We start from the raw sequence: 25271 nt of genomic DNA, 5'->3' as shown, positions 1-25271 counted from the left end.
TTTTACAAAGAGCCTGTACAAATCAATAAAGTGTTAACATCTTAAAAGAGAAATGAACAATTCACAGATGAGGGGGATGAAATGGCTAATAATCAAACCCCATCAGTGATCCAATAAATGTCAGTTATAAATAGACAATACTTCATCAATCAAGTTAGTCAATAAGTTTCCTCTTATTTTTAAGACAATCCATGACTGTTAAGGGTATAGTGAAATAGTTACTCTTCTACTGTGATCAAAGTCAATTGATGGCATGTATTGCGAACTTAAGACATCTTTATGCCTTTTGAATCAATGATTGTCCTTCTGGGGACTTGTTTCGAAAGAAATAGTCTGAAAGAAAAAGTTTTATTCAAAGTATGGTTCATAACAACTGAAAGTTGGAGACCTAACTGTCCAAAAAAGAGAAAATGTTAAGAAAATTATGATATCTTCATATATAATATTATGTAGACATTAAACATTAGCATGTTTATAGGTAATTTAATGGCATGGAAATGCTTGTGTTTGAAAGATAATTGAAAAAAGCAAGATTTAAAAAAATTAGAATTTAGAATGATCTGAATGATGTGAAAACTTAAGCAGAGAGCAAAGAGCTAGCTATTCCTGCGATCACTATTTCTAGTGGTCAGACTTAAACTGTCAAGTCATGATGATAAGGAAAAAGTCTGGGGTGTTACTTATGGATGGATGGATTTTATAATGCTTCAGAGTTCATGTAGAGCAGAATAGATCTGACAGAAGAGTCTGAGATTTTACTTCTGGTCTCAGAGATCAAGCTCTCTTGTCCCCAATCCCAACTCTCATGTTTATGTAGAGAAAGCAAGAAATCAAGGCTGAGGACTGGAGAAATCTCCTGAACTAAAATTTTAGCAACAACTCAGATTGTAGGATATTTAGGGTTTATGAAAGTGGGTTCCAAGACTTTTAAAAACATAAAACATATTTTAAATTTCTGTCTCACACCGCTTCTTCACTTTTCCTTAAATTTCAAGCTTCACACACTGAAAAAAACTTGTAAGACTGAAGGAAGTAATGCTAAGGAACATTAATAAATTGAACACAGCACTCTTCTCAGAGGACTTGCAGTTCAGTAATAACGACTTTTGATTCCTCTCTGCCATGATTGTTTTCTTTACTCTACCTTTTTTCCCACCTACCTTTGATCCTGAAGGTGTTCAGTATATTCCCTTCCAAGGGAGGTCCAAGTCACAAACCTTGGCCAATGTTCTCCCTAGTGGTATCCAACAAGTCCCCCCCCACCCACCTGCCTCTAAGTTTTTAAATGTCTCTTTCGTCTAAGCTACTATTAACCTATTAACATTTACAGAGTTCTTCTATACACCCTACATGAAAGTGAAAGTGTTAGTTGTCCAACTCTTTGTGACCCCATGGACTGTAGACCACCAGGCTCCTCTGTCCATGGGATTCTCCAGGCAAGAATACTGGAGTGGGTTGCATTTCCTTCTCTAGGGGATCTTCCCAACCCAAGGATTGAACCCAGGTCTCCTGCATTGCAGGCAGATTCTTTTTCATCTGAGCCACTGGGGAAGCCCTATATACCCTATGTAATACTAGGCATTTGTACATCTTTCTTCATGTAATTCTAACAATATTCTGGAAAGACAGGCATTTTGATCCACATTTCATAGTTGGCAGAGAACAAAGAAATTAAGACACAGAGAGGTTAAGCAAGTTGTCCCAAGTCACTCAGAGAGTAATAGAGACAGAATTCACATCCAGATCTTTTTGATACCAAAGCCCATGGTCTTTAGTTCATCATTCATTCAATTGTTTAATTGTTCATTCATTCATACATTCAATTCATATGCTGAGAAACTGGTTTGCAGTCCTGGCTCTTAAGATGACTACAGTAAATGGTAGAGACAAATAATAGAAAAATGGCTATTAGGTGTTATAACTGCTAACAGAATCATGGATAAGTTAGACATACTACTCTTCGCAAAGAATAAAAACAGGGGTGCAGTGATCTGAAGTCTGATCCCACATCCTGACTGAAGTGCTGAGTGTGGAGAGTGAGAGTCTTCTCTTTTAAGGCTGAAGGAGAGGCAGTCTTAACAAATCAGCCAAAGAAGTGGAAGGAATGTGTGTGACTGGATCACATAGGTGGGAACATTTGTTTTGTAAAACAAACTAGGGAAATTAGTGAATGAGTCTAGGAGTGGGCGGAGATAGGAGACCAATCCCAAAATCAGAATGGGAAGAGAGCACGGGAGAAGGCAAATGCTGAGGGACTTTTAAACCTAGATGGTGAGTATGGATGAGAGATCTGCAAAGAAGTCCATGTAGCTTCCCTAGAAGTGACCCTAGGCTAACAGTAATCATGCTTTGGTGGATGCCAAGGCCATGTGACCAGGTTATGCCATTCCTAGGATCCTTACCACCTCTTTAGAAGCTGCAGCAGTCACGGAGGGTGTAGAAATGTTGGCTTCTCTGGGAGAAGCCAGCAGTGACTTTTCGAAATATTACTTCATTTTTAAAATAATGGAATTTGGAAGTATTTTCACCAGAGGGGGATACAAACTGCAATGGCTACCTAGCCCTTGATTTTTCCAGTGCCTCTCTATATAACACCCCATTCTTCTGAAAATGGATCACTTCTCCCTGGCCACAGGGTGGAGACATAACTTAGGTAGGACCAATCATAAGAGCTTACCCTATCTGTTCCTGGCCACTCTGAGTGGTGCAGTAGGTGAGGATATGACCCAAGCTCAGCCAGTTTCTCCCAAAGTTCTCTCAAGCTGAACCTAGGAAAGAGGAGTGCTTTAGCTGAGAGCTTGTGACGTTGGAGCTCTCTGTGGTGCTATTTCCTACTCCCAAGGAAGTCGGGATTCCCTGGTGGCTCAGAGGTAAAAGCAACCACCTGCAATGCAGGAGATGCGGGTTTGATCCCTGGGTTGGAAAGAGCCCCTGGAGAAGGAAAATTGCAACACACTCTAATACTCTTGCCTGGGAAATCCCACGGACAGAGGAGCCTGGTGGGCTACAGTCATAGGGTTGCAAGAGTCAGACATTAGTTAGGGACTGATCCACCACCACCAAGGAAGAAAGAGACAGTATTGGAGTTCCTGGGAACTCATGTTTCGCCCATGAGTCCCTAAAGTCATACATACTAACAAATGGTCATACACAACCTAGTGTATTTAGGTTTATTTCTGATGGGGTTTCTGAAAAAGAGGAAAAGAGCCCTAAAACATGCAGTCCAAGGAAACACCTCTAATTTAAGAAAATGAAAATTTTCAGAAGGGACTTTGCCAAAAAATCCCACTGAATCAAAAGTCTGCCAACCTGAGTTCACTAAAGAATTCAGGTGGCCCACACTTTATAATGCATGAAAATCCCATTTAGACTTTGCCTTACAGCCAGGTGAGATTCAACATTTATATTTCTTTTTTTGGAAAAAAAAAAAAAGTGACACTACATCTTCCTGGACGTCATGAGGCAGTTGGAAGTTCTTTGGGTAGATGCAAGGACGGTTCTGTTGTCCACTTTGGTGTTTTGCAAATCTGGGGCTGGAGGAGGCAGGCAGTCCTAGCCCTGGATGGGGAGGTTCTAGAAGCAATCTCATTAATGCTTCTGAGATGGCTAGATGCTAGCAGATGGTTGAGAAGGTAACTGGAAAAAAAAAAAAGGCTGAGAAAGTATCTTGTAGTATGAAGTGACAGAGGCTGAAACAGGGTCTGTACTTCTGCTATGGTTGCAGGCCAACCTTGGAGGTGTGTGTCTAGTCACCTGGTCTTGCCCTCGTCTGCAGTCAGAACAGGAAGAGGAAATACAACTAGATAAACAACCTCCTAAAAGACCTCGAGAGACAATGGGGCAAGGGTGTTGTTCTAGGTTAGTTGCTTTTACTGGCCAGTGGGTCAAAGGTTCTAGCATTTGTTTGGGGGAAGAGGCAAGCACTGGAGCTGTTTTCAATGACATTTGTTAGATACTTGTTTTAAGATCTCACTGTCTTGTCACCATCTAGGCTTCCTCTGCCTGTGTGCTTAATTGTTCAGTCATGTCCGACTCTTTTTGACCTCATGGGCTGCAGGCTCCTCTGTGATCTTTCAGGCAAGAATATTGGAGTGGGTCGCCATTTACCCCTCCAGGGGAATCTTCCAGACCCAGGGATTGAACCCATATCTCCTGTGTCTCCTGCACTGCAAGCAGATTCTTTACCTGCTGAGCCATCGTCAGCTTGTTTTGGAAATGACGAGCTAGTGGAGCTCTAACAGGGAATGATGATTCATGTATTAAATGACCCCAATGTCTTTATGGAAAACTTTAAGAATAAACGACAACTTACCTTCAAAGCTTTTAGCTACTTCTAAAAAACAAAAGTTCTACTCTTAGTAACATAGCTGAAGCTTCCAGTTTAGAGAAAATCATGCCCAGAGCTGCAGCAAAGACTTTGGAGAAATATTAGCCCAAAAGTTCTTTAGCCTGGCTTGTGAATTTAGATTCTAGAATTCCTTCTTTAAAAGAAGTTTTTAAAATTTTTCTTTATTTATGTTTGGCTGTGCTGGGCCTTCACTGCCCCTTGCAGGCTTTCTCTAGTTGTGATGAGTATGGGCTGCTCTCTATCGTAGGGTTCAGGCTTCTCATTTCAGTGGCTTCTCTTGTTGCAGAGCATGGCTCTAAGGTGCACGGGCTCAGTAGTTGTGGCACACACGCTTAGTTGTCCCGTGGCAAGTGGCATCTTCCCAGACCAGGGATCGAACCTGTGGCCCCTGCATTGGCAGGCAGACTCTTAAGCACTAGACCACAAGGGAAGTCCTGGCCTTTAAGATTCCTAACATAAAGTATTTCATTTAAATTAAGAAGTCAGATTACCTTGACAATATCATTAAATCATATAATAATTTATTCTAAGGGTTTTTACAAAATACTTTATGAAAATTATACATACATAGGAAGGACAGTATAATTTAACAATTTACATTCTAATTAAAACTTTATCGCAAATCATGTTTGTGACCACTCTCATGCTGCTTCAGATAGTAGAGTTGTAAGAAAAACAGAATCTTATATATGCAAAGTTTTTGTTCTTTGTTTTATTTATGGGTACCCTATTATAAAATACAGGCTTGGAACTTAGGAGAAAATTAAGCCAAAAACTTAATTTCACCTATGGCCAGTGGGTGGCACCAAAGCACATAAGACTTTAAACATTGGGAAAAGGGGCCACTTCTCAAAGCAAAAATACATGCAGTGAATTCAGTCTCATTGTCCTAACATGGAATTCCATATTTCAATAGAGACTACAGAGTGAATAGTTTTCTTATGAACAGATTCTTTATCTTCACGATATTCTAATTTCTTTTCCCTCCTGCTCATAGGAATATCTTTGAGTCACTCTTCAACAACCAACATTTTTTCAATTCCTGCAAGGGTTTTCAATGATTAAGTGGGAGGCCTTCCTAACCCTTTTGTGATTTGAAACACATGATAGCAAACTGGAAACTTTTGCTTATTAACAACATTTAATTTTTTTTTGGCAGCTTTTTCTTTGAAGCAGCAGCAATGCTTTGATTTTCTTAGCTTTCTCAAACATCTTCTTTTAACATTGCAGTCACAAACTAAGTTACACATTTTGCTATTATTTAAGTTTTTTTAGTCCTTGTAACCAAAGAAGCATGTGCAGGTTGACTTTAACATGCTATGTGGCATTTGTTCCAGGCAACAGATAGAAAGTGAGGATCTCTGCCTACAAGATCGGATTCCACCTGTCTGGTGGTTTTCAGTGGAGGAGCCCATGGACTTTGGCTTCACTTGGAAATCTTGGCAATCAACAGCATTCGGAGAGGCAGGATTGCTTCAATCCAAGTGTTGGGAGACTTCACCATCTTTTCCCAGAGAGCCACTTCCTCTGAAGTAGAGTCCATCCAATCCACTTCAGTACCATAGCTTTTACCTGGACAAAAAAGGGAAGCTTTGCATTTAGAAAGGAATAGTTCATTGGGAAAAACTGAGCCATTCCCCAATTATAATCACCAATGGAGACAGCTAGGAAGAGTTTTAACATCACCAGTAGGGCTGGGACTCAACAGAAGAAAAGATCTATTTAATCATACGAGATGTCTGATAATGGAACTCTCCACAATAGGGATTATTCTCATTATTCTCAGAGTAATAACTTCTCTTCTTGACCATATAAAATGCAGATGAAAATCTATCAGGTGTATAATGGAACAGCAAGGAAGATTCCAGCATTAGGTTGAAAGCAACAGTAGGTGATCTCTAAGAAAGTGTTGTTTACAGCTTTAGTGTCTAACACACTCAATTTTGAATCTTGGTTCTGTCACTTATTAGCTCTGTTTCTTAATTTCTTGAAACATCAGTGTCTCTGGGCATAACATTAGAAATAACTCATAGAACTTCTGTGAGGATCGAATGCAATAATGCAAAGAAAGCACTCGGTACAGTGACCAGTGCTCCATAAATGTTAGCTGCTATTATTATGCAAAGCACATGTTTAGCCATGAAGGGCCATAAACTGTTTTTCAGGAAAGGGTAGTGATGAAGGCTTTTCTGGTGTCCACCACAATAACTTAAGCTCTGTGTGGACAAACACAGCATCCTGATAGTCTTCATATCTAGAGTCCCTGGCACACAGCTTGACATTCCTTTACTGATTCATTTCACCACACTTAACAGAAATAGAGTACATGTCTTCATTAGGATGAAGCAAACCAACCAACCTCTAGTGTCTCCAGAGGCATTAGACTCACGGAAAATTAAAAATGTAACACGTTACCTGTTCCAAAGCCAATCCGAAGACCTCCCAGAAACTGGTTGGTTAATTTGTAATGGTCCCAGACAGTGAGCTCTACACAGGCTTCAGTCAGATCCTCAGGCCTGAACCCATCATAGACCATGGTGTGGTTGAAGACAGGGTTGGTGGTTTTCCCCACAGCTCTCGTCTTCTGGCGACTTTTCCTACTTGTATCTGGAAGGATGGTACTGTAAAAGGAAACATTCCCGTGAAAGCATGTGAGTAAGACAGCAAACTCTCATGCTTTTAGTGTGCTTCAGCTACTGAGGACTGGCAAGAAGCAACGGAAGAAAAAAAAGAACACAGAGAGATGGTAATGGTGGGCATTCTGCTGGCAAGATCATGCACTAGAGTGGACCAGACTTGCTTTGAGGAAGTCCTGACTCTGCTACTTATTGGCTGTGTACTGTGGGAAATTGACTTAACTTCTCAGACACTTGCTTACTCATCTATGAAATGGGAATGGTGATGCCTACCTCATAAGGTTAATATTAGAATTACAGATTAAGCAAACAACTTAGTTCAGTACCTGTATTTAGCATTTACTATGTAGCAACTGTTTGAGGATTCCTCTAAAATCTACTCCTGATTATCTGTGAGAGCCTAAGAAATTAGTCTTGTACAGAATTGAAAAAGAAAAGAAACCTCTCCAATTCCCTAGATTTGACTTTGGGAATAAATTATATTACATATTTGTGATTATTTACATACAGATGTTCGACAAATGATACAAGGGGTGTGGTATCACCATTAGCCATTTCATAAACTCTTTGGTACTGAATATTATCCTCGCCAGCAGATGTACCTCCTATTGTATATATTCCCTCTTAAACTAAATGGAGCCTTGCAGGGGGTTCATGTCAGAGATCCTTCTAGCTTGTGTCACCACTGTCTCAAATTATTTCATTTATACTATGAATGATGAACTTCAGCATCATAGTTACAGAAAATTAAAATCAATTGGCAAAGGCCAGCCTATTGTGGAACTGAGGGAGGCAGAATTATCGATGCTGGTACCATTTAACAAAAGAATTTAGATGGCTGCCCCTTAGCAGTGGTAGATCGAGGCATTCCTTCACCCAGATGTGCACTTCTCCAGTTGTAGGAAGTTTTTTACCTATAACAGAAAAAGAGAGAGAAAATGAAATTCCACTGCCTTTCCTCTCTTGGCAGTACTGCCTCCCAAGATGCCAATCTAAAAATGGTCTGGCATAGCGACGTGACTGAGTGCTTGATGATATGATCCTAAATGATTATATCTATTCTTAATTACATCTTTCGTAGTCTGGCTGTATTGAGCTCAAGGAGCTCTATAAAAATAATTTATTGCAAGTACAGTATATTACATCATTGTTTCTGGGTCTTGCTTGGTTCAACAAAATCAATTATAGATATTAGGTGTGTGAATCATCCATCTATAGTTATGTTCAAAACTACTCAGTGAGATGCATGTACTTTTCAAATATTAATACCATTATCAATCAGTGCTCATAGGAGGCATTTAAACAAATTTGAGTATGAAGTAACCAAAACAGGTACTGGTTTAGGTATAGTCACTCTTGTTAAAAGTAGTTATGCATTTTATAGGAGTATTGTATAGACACATGTAACAGCCAATATTATAGAAGGGGAATTGCTGAGAAGTTGGCCTTAGTCTGAAGTTTCTATAAAGGTTGGGTGCACATGGATGGAGGGAAAAAAGTGAAAGTGTTAATCTCTCAGTTGTATCCGACTCTTTGCGACCCCATGTTTTTCTGGATGGGTGAACCCAATCTGTCAACCAATCAGTGTTTAATGATCATCTATTATATGCTCAGCCCCGTGCTAGGAATGTTGTTGGATATACAAGGAATCCAAGAAATCTATGTGCTTGGGAAATGTTTACAGGTAAGCTAGAGACAGAAACTCAATAAAAGCAGTGAAATGTAATATAGGATGAAATGCTAAGTGATTACTATGATGATCTAGAAGGTGTGATCAGTGAGGGTAAATGCATTCAGGAAAAGCTTTGCGGAGGAGATGGGATTTCATCTAAAGACTTGAATAGGTTTAGGGGAAGAGGAAGCCATTCCAGGGAGAAAAAACTATTACAGGAGCAAAAACTCAGACAAGCTGGAGTCCATCACATGTGGGTCTCCTGCCCTTCCCCCAGCAAAAAGTAATCACAGGGAAAATGGGAAATGAGACTAGCAGAATCTCTATGTATGCTGACCATAAATGATAGGATACAGATTATATAGGGAAGAATCTGTCTTTTAAAAAGATCCAGATGTAACAAGATGGCAGTTTGGGTGCCATGTGGCCTGAAGATATGTTTTGCTTGTCCTCTCTCTCTTTTTTTTTAAGCTGAATTGGAATGCCTTTCTTTATTTAGTCACTGCCCCCACCATCATTTCTGTCATCCCACTACCTTCAAGAAACATTTATTTCTATTTATTTATCTGTTTGGCTGTGCTGGGTCTTAGGTGCAGCATTCACGCTCTCTAGTTGTGCCATGCAAACTTTTAGTTGGTCACGTGGGGTCTAGTTCCCTAAGCAGGGATCGAACCCTGGCCCCCGGCATTGGGAGCACAGAAGCTTAGCCACTGGACTACCACAGATGTCCCTCATATGAATTCTTAAGGAGAATAACTTAGGGAACTGTATGAGAAATGAGAGAGGGGTTAGCACTCATTTCCCAGCAGTCTCTTGCTCCTTAACTGTGCTGGAGACCTGAGGCTCTAACATCAAGGATGCAATGTAGTAATTTTGAAGAAAAAACTTTCTACTTTAATGAGACCTTGAGAGTAGAGGACAAATGAGCTCTAATCTCTTAGGGGCTTAATATGAATCCTTTTAATTTCCACCTGTGGGGGGTAAAAACTACTCCAGTTCCATTTGCATCACAGCACTACACAGGAAAAGCCATTTACACTGTGTAGATAAGAACTTTGGGGAGAGTGAGGCCAAAGTTAAAACAAGGGCTGTAAACTGGGCTGAGAAAAAAATGAGTATTTTTCTCAAAGAAACAGAAAAAATATAATGGTGGTTACCAGGAAGGGGATCTTGGAAGGAAGGGCAAGAGAAGAGTTGTGGTTTAATGGGTATAGAGTTTCAGATGAACAAGATGAAAAAGTCCAGAGACATGCTTCACATTATTGTAAAGATACTTAACACTGCTAATGGGCTTCCCAGGAGGTACAGTAGTAAAGAATCTACCTGTCAGTGCAGGAGATGAGGGTTCAGTCCCTGGGTCAGGAAGATCCCCTGGAGGAGGAGATGACAACCCACCCAGTGTTCTTGCCTGGAGAATCACGTAGACAGAGGAGTCTGGCAGAGTCCATGGGGTCGCAAAGAATCGAACACAACTGAGCGAGCATGCAACAACTACAACCAATCGCACACTTAAATATGGTTAAGAAAAATTTTATGTTATGTGGTTTTGTTTTTTTTATATTATGTGTTTTGACCACAATTAAAAATAAAGAAAATTTTCTAGTTTACAAGTATGGATTGACTCATTTGGATCCTTACTAAGTAAGTTAATTTAGTTCTTCACCTTTGAAAATTAAAAAAAAAAAAAAAACAAACATAGAAATCAAAGAAATCCTTGGAGAGGGGAAGGCTAAGGTAAGGCCATAAATCTGGACAGAAAACCAGTACATACCAGGCATTGGCTCTGGGACATACTGGAGAGCCAACTTCATCTCACCTCTGTTTTCTGCTTCAAGGGGAACTGGTGCTGTCTGGAAAATGAAGGCAAGTCAGCAGGTGTGAAACAAAAGCCATTCACCCCGTGTTGGTGCTCTGCTACAGGGCCATATCTGCCTCATTTCTGAGCTTAGGTATCATTCATGAGTGCCCTGGATTGAAATTTCCCTCCCCATCACAGATGGACTGTTGCTTTGAGATCTGGGAAGGCTACACTGTGTATCCTGGAAAACTCTGCAGGGTACCCAGAACACATTTTAAGTCCTTCAGTTCAGAGAAATCAGAATGGGTTTCTTGCAGATGGGAAAGGTGTTCTGAAATGCTTAGATTTTTATAAAAATACGTACATTTTTGCTAGTGATCCAGCCACTGCATAAAACAACTTATCTGTATTTTCTTTATTTAAAGAAGTAGAAAGAGCCAGGGTATGGGTGGGGGACTAATAATACATTTTCATAGCTGCATTAACCTAATTATTTTAGACCAGATGAGGAGATGCCTGTAAGAATAACAAAAGCTGAACAATCATTTTACAATATAAAATGTACAATGTATGTTACGTATGCCCACGGCTGATTCAGGTCAATGTGAGAAATCTAGATGCAGGTCAGGAAGCAACAGTCAGAACTGGACATGGAACAACAGACTGGTTCCAAATAGGACAAGGAGTACGTCAAGGCTGTATATTGTCACCCTGCTTATTTAACTTATATGCAGAGTACATCATGAGAAACGCTGGACTGGAAGAAACACAAGCTGGAATCAAGATTGCCAGGAGAAATATCAATCACCTCAGATATGCAAATGACATCACCCTTATGGCAGAAAGTAAAGAGGAACTAAAAAGCCTCTGGATGAAAATGAAAGTGGAGAGTGAAAAAGTTGGCTTAAAGCTCAACATTCAGAAAATGAAGATCAAGGCATCCGGTCCCATCACTTCATGGGAAATAGATGGGGAAACAGTGGAAACAGTGTCAGACTTTATTTTGGGGGGCTCCAAAATCACTGCAGATGGTGATTGCAGTCATGAAATTAAAAGACGCTTACTCCTTGGAAGAAAAGTTATGACCAACCAAGCATTTTCAAAAGCAGAGACATTACTTTGCCAACTAAGGTCCGTCTGTCTAGTCAAGGCTATGGTTTTTCCATTGGTCATGTATGGATGTGAGAGTTGGACTGTGAAGAAGGCTGAGTGCTGAAGAATTGATGCTTTTGAACTGTGGTGTTGGAGAAGACTCTTGAGAGTCCCTTGGACTGCAAGGAGACCCAACCAGTCCATTCTGAAGGAGATCAGCCCTGGGATTTCTTTGGAAGGAATGATGCTAAAGCTGAAGCTCCAGTACTTTGGCCACCTCACGCAGAGTTGACTCATTGGAAAAGACTCTGATGCTGGGAGGGATTGGGGGCAGGAGGAGAAGGGGACGACAGAGGATGAGATGGCTGGATGGCATCACCGACTCAATGGACGTGAGTCTGAGTGAACTCCGGGGGTTGGTGATGGACAGGGAGGCCTGGCGTGCTGCGATTCATGGGGTTGCAAAGAGTCAGACACGACTGAGCAACTGAACTGAACTGAACTGATGGCAAAAACCACCACAATATTGTAAAGTAATTAGCCTCCAATTAAAATAAATAAAATTTTTTAAATGTGTATTTATTATAGAACAGGTGGTTTTCCTTTCAAATTCTGATCTTTTAGAGCCTTATTGCCAAAACGGGGCTATATGTCAGAAACAACAGAAGGAAGCTAAAAACGAGACGCTTTTGACAACTTCTGAGAAATTCTTAACTAGCAAATCTTGGGTAGACCTACAAATAAGAGCTTCAGGTGACCTTGATGTGGTATTTTGGAACCATTCCTTAAGTAGAATGGCTCTACTGTATAGATACTTAACAGTTTGTATAAATTGTATGTATCATACTAACCCTCACATTGAGAACAACAACAACAACAAACTTGATTAAACAAATCTATTTGAAGGTGCTGAAGAATTATTAAGATAGATAGGGTTCAAATGGATAAGCTGTTGTAGCCTGAAATTCTTTCTTTCCACTTCAAGGCATTAGCTGCATTGTGAGTAGTGCTGACTAGCACTACTTAGCAGAAAGAGGCTAAGAAGCTGAGCACAGCCTCTCACAGGGCTGGGGAGGCAAAAGTTGGCTAGCTAAGGAGAGATGGTCTCAGAAAACACTCTAGACCAATAGTTTTCAAAGTATGGTCCCCAGGCTGGCAGTATCAGCAATGCCTGAGAATTTGTTAGAAATGCATATTTTGGGGCCAGGTTGGATACATGCTAAAATCTGCAAACTACTACCTAGGTTTTCAGCTGGAGCCCATGAAAGACCACAGCCTAGAAACATGGGCAAAGAAAAATGAGATCAGACCACGTGAAAGCTGAACCCCAGCTTCTCGTCAGTTCATTACCAGGCTAGATTGAGGCAGTGCATCCTTTCTCTGTGGGTCAAATGCAAAAGTAAACCCTCTCAAATTATCCCTAGAATTTTTCATTTTATGCAGTGTCCAGCATGCAATAAAAAAAATGAACAGGCATACCAGAACAAAGGGCCAAATGACCAAACAATAGAAATTAGATGAGACTCACAAATGTTTAAGATATAGGAGTTTTCAGATACATACTTTGAGTAACTTTGATTAATGTGAAGATAAAGAATTGTAGCAGAGAAACAGAATCTATAAAAAAGAGTCAAGTGAAAATATAAATCTGAAAGTATAATAACTGAGGACCCATAGATATCCATCTAGATATTAGATACTAGATTAGACACAGCAGATAAGAAAATTATTGAACTAAAAGATAGGTTAGCAGAAACTAGCCAGCCCAAAGAATAGGTAGGGGAAGAAAGACTACACAACATGGAAAGGAGCCTAAGAGATTTATTGGACAGAGTGAAAAAACATGACGATCCCAAACAATGGATAAGCATTCTGAACGAAAATGGAATCTTACAGCAGCTCTCTCCTGAATCCCAGGCCCTAAACCACCAAACCAAACAAAAAGTTCCAAACTTACCTTCCGCTTTAGAGGGTACCACTTCAATTGTTTATTCTGTTTGTTGTCCCAGTCCCAAGTTTCCAAATCAAGTTCCACTTCCCCTAGAAAACTATTGCGCTTAAATGTATCTCGATGCCAAACAGACACGTTCAGCTTCTGTGTCTTTAAGGTTTGCTTGTCGATTTTATACTGCAGTTCAAAGAAGGAAATTAAAGGGGTAAATAACATTATTTTAGGCCAAAGTTATGACATAGAGGTGAAGATAAAGTCCTCTGTGTAGATCAGATTTTCTCATCTGTTAGGTTTCAAGTCTCAAAAATACTGCAAAGTCATCTTATTCTAAGTGTCTTGTTTCAAAGAGCTAACATCCATCTTTCACAAAAGCTGATTTTTCTTTCCCTCTCTGGAAAAGCAAATCATGGCTCAAGTATCATAGTTGGTAATAACTCTCTAAAAACAAAAGCCAATTATTCAGTTTTTACTGGATGTTTTTACTTCTAACTAGATATAACAGGAATCCAATTCAGTCTAAAAATACAAATGAAGCTTAACCCAATGGCCTGTTTTCTCCCTGAGGACAAGGTATTTTTTTTAATAGACTAATTGTTAGAGCAGTTCAGGATTTGCACAAAATTGAAAAGAAAGTACAGAAGTGTTCCCATATTTCACCTGCTCCATATATATATAATCTCTCCAATCATTGATATTGGGCAAGGGCAAAATATTTTTCAAGAAAAGACAGACCTGTTTTTTGCTTTTTGGGGGGCATCCTAACAGTGTTAATCTGAAATGTAGTCAATTCTTGATTATATATAATTATGGAAGGGATGATAGTCTTTCTAATCTAAAAATAATCTCTACTTGGCTTTATGATATACTACTTGAATGTCCATTCTGGTTGTAGTAGACTTGCTTTTCTCCGAGTTTACCATTTAAATGAGCTGGCTTTTCCTGAGTTTGTGGTTAAAGTAGATGACCTAGAAATAGCAAGGGTGCTGAGGTATATCACAGTCAAACTGTAATTAAAAACTTGCTACAGAAAATCTATAGACAATTCATTCACCCATGGATAACTGAGGATTAATTTAATGCAGCTCTTTTTTTCAGAGGATAACCAAATACTTGGACAGAATTTTCAGAAAGAGAATGAATAATACTTCTCACATTTGTTGTTTTAAATAATCTGTTGCCCATGACTAAGGCAGCATGAGACAGTTTGCAGGAAGACAGAACATGGGCATCTGAGCGAGGCATATTCTCCACTCCTCTATCCAGCCATCGTTCCTTCCAACAAACATTTTCAAAGTACCTATCCCAGACACTATACTAAGAGTCAGCATTTACTAAGTGTTTAATGCATACTCTGCATACTGATGGTGATGGACAGGGAGGCCTGGCGTGCTGTGATTCATGGGGTCACAAAGAGTCGGATACGACTGAGTGACTGAACTGAACTGAACTGAATTCATACTATACTATGGACTTCCCTATACCTCAGCTGGTAAAGAATCTGCCTACAGTGCAGGAGACCTGGGTTCGATCCCTGGGTTGGGAAGATCCCCTGGAGAAGGAGATGGTAACCCACTCCAGTATCCTTGCCTGAAGAAAACCATGGACAGAGGAGCCTGGAGGGCTACAGTCCATGGGGTCACAAAGAGTCAGACATGACTAAGTGACTAACACACACTAATGCATATTTATCACTTTACACATATTAACTCTTTTAACGTTCACAACTACTGAAGTAGGTAGGCACTATTCTTTATTATAAATTAATTTTAAAAACTTTTTGGCCACATCATGCAGCAGGAAGGATCTTAGTTCCTACGAAGGACTGAACCTGTGGTCCCTGCAATGGAGGCTCAGATTCTTAACCACTGAACTGCTGGGGAACCAGCAGGCTCCTCCGTCCATGGGATTCTCCAGGCAAGAATACTGGAGTGGGTTGCCATTTCCTTCTCCAGGGGACCTTCCCCACCCAGGGATCGAACCCGGGTCTCCTGCATTAGAGGCAGACACTTTAACCTCTTAGCCACCAGGGAAGAGCAGGGAAGTCCCAGACAGGTACTATTCTTATTTCCCATTTGCAGATCTAACGTGCAGATGGGTTAAGTCATTTGCACAAGGTATGCAGTTTATAAGCAACCTAGAGTTGATCCCTGCTCTTGTGGAATTTACAATTAAACCAGCAGTTAAAGTGCTGAATGTCAGCACCACCTATTGTGAAATAAAGAGACTGAGGCAGCAGACAGCAGGGAAACTTAGGAGTTAAGGACAACCTCTCACAGGAAGAGGCATTTCAGGCTGTGGGAAGTAGTTAGGGACAGCATGTGGGGAAGAACATCCCAGTTTGAAGGAAGAGAAAGTCCCAGCAGAGTGAGAGACTGTAATTCCTCCAAAGAACAGAAAGGAATCAGGGTAACCTGAAAAAAGACGATGAAAGTAGAAGGATGAGGCCAGAGCTCAGGTTCTCAAGGGAGGGGTATGCATGTTAAGATGGCGGGCTTGACCTAAAGGCTAATGGGAGTCCTCCAAGATTTTAAGCAGAGAAATAACACGATCAGAATTGGGCTTTTATAAGATTGTTTTGGCTGCAGTGCTCAACTTTATCATCTGTGTATCCAGTTTCCTTTATTTCCCTAAGCTTCCTTTGCCTCATCTGTGAGATACAGATAATAATAACCCCTGGCAGAGTACGGAGGGAGTGCATGAGACAAGGCATCCAACAGTCATGGTGTATCATCTCATACAAAGCAGATTCTCAGAAAGTGGTTATTCATTTCCTTCTCTCTTGGGGACTGACTTCCTCTGCAGAGATACTACCCAAGATCACATGGCCTTTTAAGTGCACAGGTCACCATTGGGGATTTTCCTAGATAGAGAGGTCGTAGGTACCCGCAGTATCTCATTATACACAGGATTCAAAGTTTTCTTCACTACTAGTGTTTTCTTCTTGCCCATTTTGCCTTTGTCTGGTAATAGGTAAGTCTTTACGTATCTAAAAAGAGAATTGAACAGACAAGAAGGTCAGAGAAAATAAAAGTGACATGTCTACCTGTACTTTTAAAAATGCATTCGAAATTGATAGGAATAATTATTTCATGACACTAGCGAAAGTAGTATATAATAAATGCTCTCATCAACACCTTTATGCTTAAACTTTTAAGGGATTTCAGTGGAATGGATCATTTTAAATTGTTCTGAAGATTTTTAAGGGATAGTCCCTGAATTCCTTTTTTCCTTTGACCTTAACTAATGTAGGGCAGGAGAAGACAACTGACCTCTAATGTGATGCTTAATTTCATTGGCTAGTGTCCTATTAAGAAAAGGCTTTGATGTTTGCAGAATTAAAAAAGACTGTCTTTTGAAAGAAAAATCTTGGTACATAGCAATCAGGCCATATTCAGTGTAAAACAGAAAAAAAAAAAAAAAGGAAAAAGAAAAGCTATTGGGCCCCGCTGCTTTTATAACAAAAACAAAGGGTTGGGCTTATGCTAGAAAAATTATTAAGAATCAGACTTCTGCAAAGGGGTAAGTGGGGACTGTCATTCAACTTTTATAACTGAACTGAAATGCCATTAAACCTGTGATTTCAAAAATGAATTGATAATCCCCCCTAAAGTTCCACAGAATATAATTTAAATGTGGAAATTACCTTATTCTAGAATCTTAACTATCTCTGCATCATTGAGCACTATAAAGTATGCCTAACACGTCCCTCCTTTTAGAGAAAGTCTAAAAGTGTGTGGAGAGAGGGGGCTCAAGTCTCATTCATCCTGCTGCTATAAATAGACAGAGCTTGTCTTCCCTATCCTTTGTTTCCTTATCGGTAAAAAAGAAGGAATCAGGGCAAGTTGACCTCAAAGGTTCCTTCCAACTTGAAATGCTTTGTGTTTCCCTGACATTCTTATAATTTAGTAAGTTTGGCGAATGAATCTATAAACAGCATTTTTCCCCAACTCTTTTTTCACCCCCCCAAATCCCGTTTTTTTCCCTGAACATTCCTTTTCAACACAGTCACACACATACCTTCCCTTCAATTTCTTTCTTTCTTTCCCAATTTTTACAAGAGTAACTAAGAGGAAATAGCGACTCCAGAATGTACTTACGGGTCCGAACGCTGTTTCTTAACATCCGCTGCTGCTAAGTCTTTACACTGGGCCACAAAGACATGCAACTCCTTCAGTGAGTCCACGTAGTCGATGGCAAACTGGATGCTTCCTTTCACTTCCAGATTGCCAAAGTCTCCACTATAAACACTCATCACACTGCCGCTGACCTGAAAACGCCGGGAAACACATGGTGTCTGTCTCTGACTCACTCTCGAATCCAGTGCAAGGATTACGTGGGTGTAATCTTTGCTTGCCATTATTTCTCTACTTTGCATATAAAAGCAGCTAATTTAATGTGGCATTAAAAAAAGCATACCAACACAGACAACCTGACATGATATACATGACATGATGACTGGTGTTTAACAAACACTGCCTGTAAGAGACATAGATGAAAAGTATGAAATGCAAAGTTATTTAGATGCTGACTCATTTCAAACCAGGGTGATTTTATAGTAGGGGGCACTCAGAGTCCCATTTTTAGGCATGCTTAGAATTTAAAATGTTAAATAAAGAGGATGTGAGAAACCCCAGGGCACACAAATCACAGTGACACATTGCTCTATCAAATTTCCAAGGCACTAAAAAGGAATTTTACTATGTTACCCATCCACTGACTCTAAGAAAATGCTTACTGAGCCATACACTTTTAGAGGTCAGGAAGGGTAGAAAATGGATGATTGATGAAGGAAGTTTAAAGCCTTCCCAAGGCCATACATTTGATTGTTATCAGCAGAAATTCAATTTAAATAGATTTTTTTTAAAGAGTTTGAAAAATGCAAGGCCAGTAAGAATTTAAGCACAGATTTATCATTCATTTAGCATATCTGATGAGATCTGTGCATGTATATACAGATCATAGATATTTGGATAAATGTATATGGATATATTTACAAATATATATATTTCTATATACATGCTACATGCACACACAAAACTATCTCACTTCTATATAAAGTCAAATTCTCCAAATCAAATCTAAGTAACTATACTTAGGGAGCTTCCTTTGGAAAATCCCATTCTGAATCCTTCCATGAGGCAAAGAATCACCTTCCCTTTTAATGTGAATCAGTACTTTTAGTCGTCAGAATAAATGACTTGCTAAAAGAGGTACAATTCTATATCTGCAAAGAGTACATAAAATCATATCTGATAAAAGCAGACTTTGTAATAGGTACCCCATTCGCCACACAGAGAAGTTTAGTGGTTCATCTTGTTGGTAATTTAGGTTTATTTTTGAAGTACGTAACATCCAAAACAAACCGTATTTGTTTATCTTGGATATGAACTGTCTTGTGATTTAAAAAAGAGAAGAAAGGAAGATGTAGCTAGCCAGAAGCTAATTGTGGGTTAGATAAAAAACAAAACTCTCACGCCCCTGGAATCTAAGAAATATAACAAAAGGCCATTTTACAGGAGCAGGAGCATGGCAGAGCAAGGTTGGCAGAAGCAGAGGGATATTAACACAAAGCCTTTGTTTACATACAGAAGACAAGGACGTCATGCCAGAGGAGCTGCTAAGATTGGTTAAAGAGCTTGGGCTCTTCTTGTGTCTGCTGAGCTGGTAACTGCCTTCTGATGCTGTATCTGTCTCTCTGTCATCACTCTACAAAACATCATATAATACACACAAAATTCAAATTCAGAAAGAGTCAAGATCAAGATCTTAGTTTAGATAAAGATAATAGCTTGGTATCCCACTCATGTATGACGTTTTCCAAGGTCAAAGGACAGCAGTGATAACTGCCAAGGAATGGGATTCAAATGGGGTGGGTGGTCTACCCAAGATCTCACTTAAGCAGGAGAGCAGTGTTTAGCTACTGAAATAGCAAAGTGATTTTTTTTCACCAGCAAGGTAGCCCCCAGGTGCTACAGCAGATAGCATATTGTGAGCTTTCTTGGCTTTCTCTTAATATTATACATTTATATTGCTTGGCAAACTTTTTTGCTACATATGAGAAATTATCTTTACCTAGACAATAAAAGGTCTAATATTTACTCTTAAATCATAAAATGTCATGCCTAATTCCTCTTAGTAACATAGACTTAACTTCCCTAAAAATCAAGTCTTTTACTTGAGACACTATTAAACTAGGGAAAACAATTCTAATCTGATCTGTGTTTCAAGATTTTCATATATGCATGTATGCGTATACACACACACATATATGTGAGCTGAACTGATACGTAATTTTAAACCACCTCTTAGGTATTCCTATAGAGTTACTGTGCTTATCTTTTTTGTTGCTACAGGGAGGTATATTGAATTATACATTCTACCCACATTGCATTTTAACAATTTTTTTTTAATGGCAGTAAGGTATTTATTTTAAATATGTCCCTGGAAATATTTACCTGGGTCAAGAAAGAAAAAGTGGTGATAATAAATTTTATTATATTCAGGTCTATAGTATATTAGATGGTAGCTTTAAGGATCTGTGATTCAGAATGAGCTCCTTTTGGGGTTAGAGAGTTTATGGAGCAGTTCAGCGGCTCCTGGGGTTAGGGAAACACCTTTACAAAGGAGTGGTTAGTTCATGCCAACATATTCCAGGGCCATGCAATTACATGTCAATATAACAGATGCCAATCCTAATGCAGATTAAGAAAGGAGTTAAAAAATTATGATTTATGTGGATAAGAAAAGAATCTTTCCTCAAGGATGAAAAAATCCACACCTTTGTAATGTTTCTATTATCACACTCCCTCCCCACATGCTTAGAGACCATTTCCCTCTATCACAGCCATAATACATTCTACCTGGTACATCAGATCATTAGTGATTATTGGAAGGACAGGACCTTGTCTTGATGACTTGTAACACTGATTTTCACAAAGTTGGCACTCAACAAATGTGACTGATGGTAAGCCTCAAAGGGACAGTGGATGAAGAAGCAAAGTCTGATTTTATCCCACTTTCTTTAACATTCAGTCCAACCCCAAGTACTTTGAAAAGTAAAACAATACAGCTTAAATTGGCATCTCTGATCCACAGACTCAAACTATTTGGACTATCTTTTGTGTGGAGCAATGAGGCAGCAGGTTAAAACTGAAGGAAGGAGAAAAAAATCAGCAACTGGTATCATTTGCCTCTCAAATGATTAGCTGTTTTATTCATATGACCAGCCAAGACCAAAGTACATCTACAGAGGTATAAAACCGCAGGAACTCTATCAGGTACCTATGCTGGCTTCTAGCTCATGAGCTTGTTTCAAAGAATGAGTGCTTTTCCAAAGCAACTATAATGTGGGCTGTTAAGCACATGCAGGGGTTGAATATTTTCTGATACAGTTCATGGAAGGCTCAGGTGTAGACAGAAGGGTTCCCAGGAGGTTGGGGAGGAGGGATGTAATTTGCATGTTTTCAGAGCTTTCCTTACATTCCATCTACTAAGAGAAAGGATGAAGCTTTTATTTCATCATGAAAAATCAGACCAGAACTGCAAACGGCAACAGTAAGCACTGAGGTCCTACGTGTCAGCACGGTGCTGTGTGTTTTCCCTGAATTATCTCACTGACTCCTTACAGTCTAATGAGTTAGGTACTAGGAAAGTGCTCAAGGAAGTTAAGGAAATTGTTCATAACCACATAGCAAATCAGCAGTATAACTAGGGGTGCGAGTGTCTAACATCAAATCTCAGACTCCTAATTACCTGATTGCACAACATGGAATCTTAGTTAAATCAAAGAACCTGAGTTAAAATCCTAGATCTACTTTTTAGTAGCTGTTGAATTTGGGGAAAGGCTCTGTGAGGCTCTTTCTTCTTGTATAAAATGGAAAAAATTGTACCTACCACATTTTGTTAGTAAGAGTTAAAGATATCAGAGTGCCTGGTACTTACTATGAATTAAATGAATAACAGATAATAGTCATGTTCTTATTTGAAACAGAAGGTATAGTAGTTAATTGCATGAAGGTCAGATGTAGATTCCACTCCTAGGTTCAGCCCCGTTCTAGCTGAGTGAGGTTGCCTGATCTCTCCTAATCTCAGTTTCCTCATCTGTAATAACTGGGGATAGTGATGGTGCCCACCTCCCAGGGTGTTTGGAGGATTAAATGAGATAATGTATATAAAGTGCTTACACCTGGTTGACATCCTTAAAGTTTTCCATGTCATTGATACTTTGTAATTTTAACATATGCTTTCAAGCTAGTCATGCTATCTAGACTAAGCTTTCACAAATGAACCGTACTCTAAACTACAGAAAAGTACATGCCAACATTTTTCTGCCTGGATTTCTTATTTTGAAACAAAAGTCACATTCCCTGTATGCAATCTGGCTTCACCACCAAAGAGTTACTGTATGAGTCAAATGAGATATGCCTTGCCTGGTTCCAGGACCAAAAACACTACGTCTATTGATAGGAGAGGCAAAGGTCACCCCTGCTGCCTCTTAGGTCTCTGCTATGGCTTAATGCAAACACACCAACCTTGGCATAGCAAATCCACTTATTTGGTTCCATTTCTGGGAAGGTACAAAAGACAAACTTGCCTCATCTTGGAGAAATGCTGGAACAGACTTGCTCATCCTTTTGAGTTTGTCAGGGTGGGAAAACTGATTATCAGGCTGTGAAGACACTGTGGAAACTAAACAGCAGCATTTCCATTCAAAATTATCCTCACAATTGTCAGACAAACATAAGGCATAAGTTGAAAACACACTTTTTTCCATCTATGAACAGAGACGTTTTTGTAAAATGGTTAAAGGCACAGTAGTTCACATGCACAGGACTGTAAGGTAAGCAACATGCAATTTTCGTAAGTTATATAGAGAGAACTAGCAAGGAGTTGAACCAAACAGAATACAGAACTTAAAAACCACTAGGTTTTATTGAACTGGAGAACTGGATTTGAATTATACTGAAATATACTACTAACATGAATTGGTTTTAATTTACATTTTTTCACAGTAGATCTTTGAACCACAAGATCTGTACTTTATTGGTTCATCTCCTTGAGATATATTTTTTAACATGCTGCAGGCTGAAAAACTATTTCATTGAATAGCAAGGATCTTTGTACACAACTCAATCATAAAAGTGTCCTGGCTATTGATGTCTAAAAGGAGGTTGGATTCCTTGGTGACTGTTGGCATTACTGTAAGAGTATTTCTCCCTCAGAATCATAAGAGACTACAGTTTCAAAATTAATTATTTTCTGAAAATAGAAATTATTTAGCTATCTGTCAGTCCAGATAACTTTCAACAGCGATATCCAAAGGTCACGTATGAATGACTCAGTTTAAGATACTCTAAGAATTTAATATGAAAATGTAGCACACGGTTTCTTTTTGATACAGTAAGTATATATGTGGAAGTCACAACATGATGATGAATTCTCTTCCTAATATGTTTAGTTAGAAAACTTTTCTTCTTCTTAGTCTAAGAATGGGAGAAGGCACTGGCACCCCACTCCAGTACTCTTGCCCAGGAATCCCATGGACGGAGGAGCCTGGTGGGCTGCAGTCCATGGGGTCACTAAGAGTTGGACACGACTGAGTGACTTCACTTTCACTTTTCACTTGCGTGCATTGGAGAAGGAAATGGCAACCCACTCTAGAGTTCTTGCCTGGAGAATCCCAGGGATGGCAGAGCCTGGTGGGCTGCCGTCTATGGGGTAGCACAGAGTTGGACATGACTGAAGCGACTTAGCAGCAGCAGCAGCAGCAGTCTAAGAACGACAATGTCTAAGCTTTTCTTATGGTGAATCAGAGCTTTTGTATTGAATGACTTAATATTTTTCAAGGTACTCAGAACAGTGCTTGGCACATATTAGGCTCTATATAAGTCTTTGCTAAACAAGTAAATATCTGATAGGAAATCTTTAAATTATCTTTTCCATGTGACATAAATATACTGACTTGACTTTCTCATTGCATAGATACAAGGAAAGCAGATAAATAAAAGTCAAATTAGATATCTACATATAACTCAAAAGGCTCAAGTTTAGCCCTAAATATTAGGCACATTTATCGTTAGTTAAAAGAAACCTAATGAAGGAAAATGGAAAGTTGAACTATCAAATATTTGCTTATCACATAATAGCTCTCACCTAGTTTTAGGCTCACAAATGCATCAAAATATGTTTATGGTGTCTCACAAGATGATAACCTGCTTTAATTACTTCCCATGGTGTGTATTTGAGTGACTTATACTGAAGTAGTATAAGATCAGGTCCTACAAGGGCAAAGGATAGCCCAATGAGTATGCAAAACTTTATTATAACATTGCTCTGTATTATTTTCAAAGTATATATTTACTACTCAAATGTAGTCAGTTTAGTAATATGTTTGCTGGGCTTTAGTTATTTGTGTTTTGACCATGCATTTCATTTTTTTTTTTTTTATGGTAAGAACACACTCTTCACTAAAGAAAAGGAATAACCCCAGCCCAGGCATTAAAAGTCATCTTGGAAAATACCACAAAAAAAAAAGAGAAATGATTTATCTAGAATTTAGCACTGATTAGCCTCTTTGCCTTGACAAAAAACTAAGCTAGTTAGGAAGTCACAAATGAAGACACAGGTATATAGGCATACATCATCCATGTCTATGCTTTGTTTTCACTTCTCAGACTAAATGTTGAATAAAACATACAAAGATAAACCAAGATGCCCAAACTTAAGTATCCAGTTGCCGGTTCAACAGCAACTGGAAAAGCCTCTTTACCCAACACCCCTGAGAGACAGAAGTCTTGTTGCCTCTGCGGCAGCCAGACAGAGAACACACACCAATGGCTGAAGCCTGGACAGCCTTATTTCCTAGGTAGTTCCTAAGAATTTGTCAGGTCATGTGCCAAGGCTCAGCGCCTTCATCTCTGGCAGGAGAACCTCATGAGCAGAGTTTCAGATTTCAGATGAGAAGTCACTGTTTTCAAGCATCAGCACTTTTCCTCTATCTTATGGCTCCTTCCTTTGGCAACGCTTCTCTTTAAGAACCATTAGCACATCCAGTGGCTGTTGGGAAACTGTTATTAAAAATCCTATGGGCCGGTATGTGTATCTTCATCCCTCCAACACTTAGGATTTTGAAAGCACCTCTGAAAAGGGATGCCAAGAAGACACACAAACATATCTGCATTCTTTGCTAGTCCCCACAAACCCCTTTTAATGCACTATTTGTACTCAAGATGATAGTCACAATTAAGAACAACAGTCTTAAGAGTGAACATAAAACACTGAATAACCATTATCTTTTCCTGGTGGTGGATACTAATTAGTTGATGCATATGAGCTACCACAACTGTACATACATTTTTCTTTTTTTTAAAGTGAAACATAGTTGATATACAGTATTATATTAGTTTTAGGTGTACTACCTAGTAATTGGACATTTGCATACATTATGAAATGATTACCATAATGCTAGTAACTATTTGTCCCCAGACAATGTTATTACAATATTATTGACCATATTCCTTACACTGTATATTACGTTCCCATGATTTATTTTTTATCTTAATCCCCTGCACATTTTCACCCCATCATGACCCCCAACAAACACCCATTTGTTCTCTATATCTTTGAGTCTGCATGTTGTTTTTCGTTTTTTAGGATTCCACATATACATGAGATCACATTTATGTCTTTCTCTGACTTATTTCACTTAGCATAAAGCCCTCTAGACCCATCCATGTTGCCATGTGCATTCACTACTTAAGATTCAGAAGTTCACT

General features: G+C 39.2%; 1 protein-coding gene across 15 annotated transcripts in view; it reads right to left on the bottom strand.

Moving 5' to 3' along the window:
- Positions 1-4849: 4849 nt before the first annotated feature.
- Positions 4850-25271, bottom strand: part of SYTL2 (synaptotagmin like 2) — a 122505-nt gene continuing 102083 nt past the window's right edge. For 8 of the 15 annotated variants that reach the window (XM_069564790.1, XM_069564793.1, XM_069564797.1 and 5 more), the window contains 9 exons: positions 22091-22185; positions 19084-19203; positions 17595-17764; positions 16381-16483; positions 13504-13674; positions 10428-10506; positions 7799-7898; positions 6764-6969; positions 4850-5920 (listed from right to left, as the gene is read on the bottom strand). In XM_069564790.1, the coding sequence (XP_069420891.1) occupies positions 5775-5920; positions 6764-6969; positions 7799-7898; positions 10428-10506; positions 13504-13674; positions 16381-16483; positions 17595-17764; positions 19084-19203; positions 22091-22185 (1190 nt within the window). In that variant the 3' untranslated portion in view covers positions 4850-5774. Of the gene's footprint in view, positions 5921-6763; positions 6970-7798; positions 7899-10427; positions 10507-13503; positions 13675-16380; positions 16484-17594; positions 17765-19083; positions 19204-22028; positions 22186-25271 lie in introns of those variants that run through there. The other 7 variants (XM_069564794.1, XM_069564795.1, XM_069564801.1 and 4 more) reach the window with 3 other exon arrangements.

This window comes from Ovis canadensis, chromosome 21 (genome assembly GCF_042477335.2).
Source record: "Ovis canadensis isolate MfBH-ARS-UI-01 breed Bighorn chromosome 21, ARS-UI_OviCan_v2, whole genome shotgun sequence".
In the NCBI taxonomy this organism is placed as follows: domain Eukaryota; kingdom Metazoa; phylum Chordata; class Mammalia; order Artiodactyla; family Bovidae; genus Ovis; species Ovis canadensis.
This window is presented reverse-complemented; position numbering and strand designations above follow the sequence as displayed.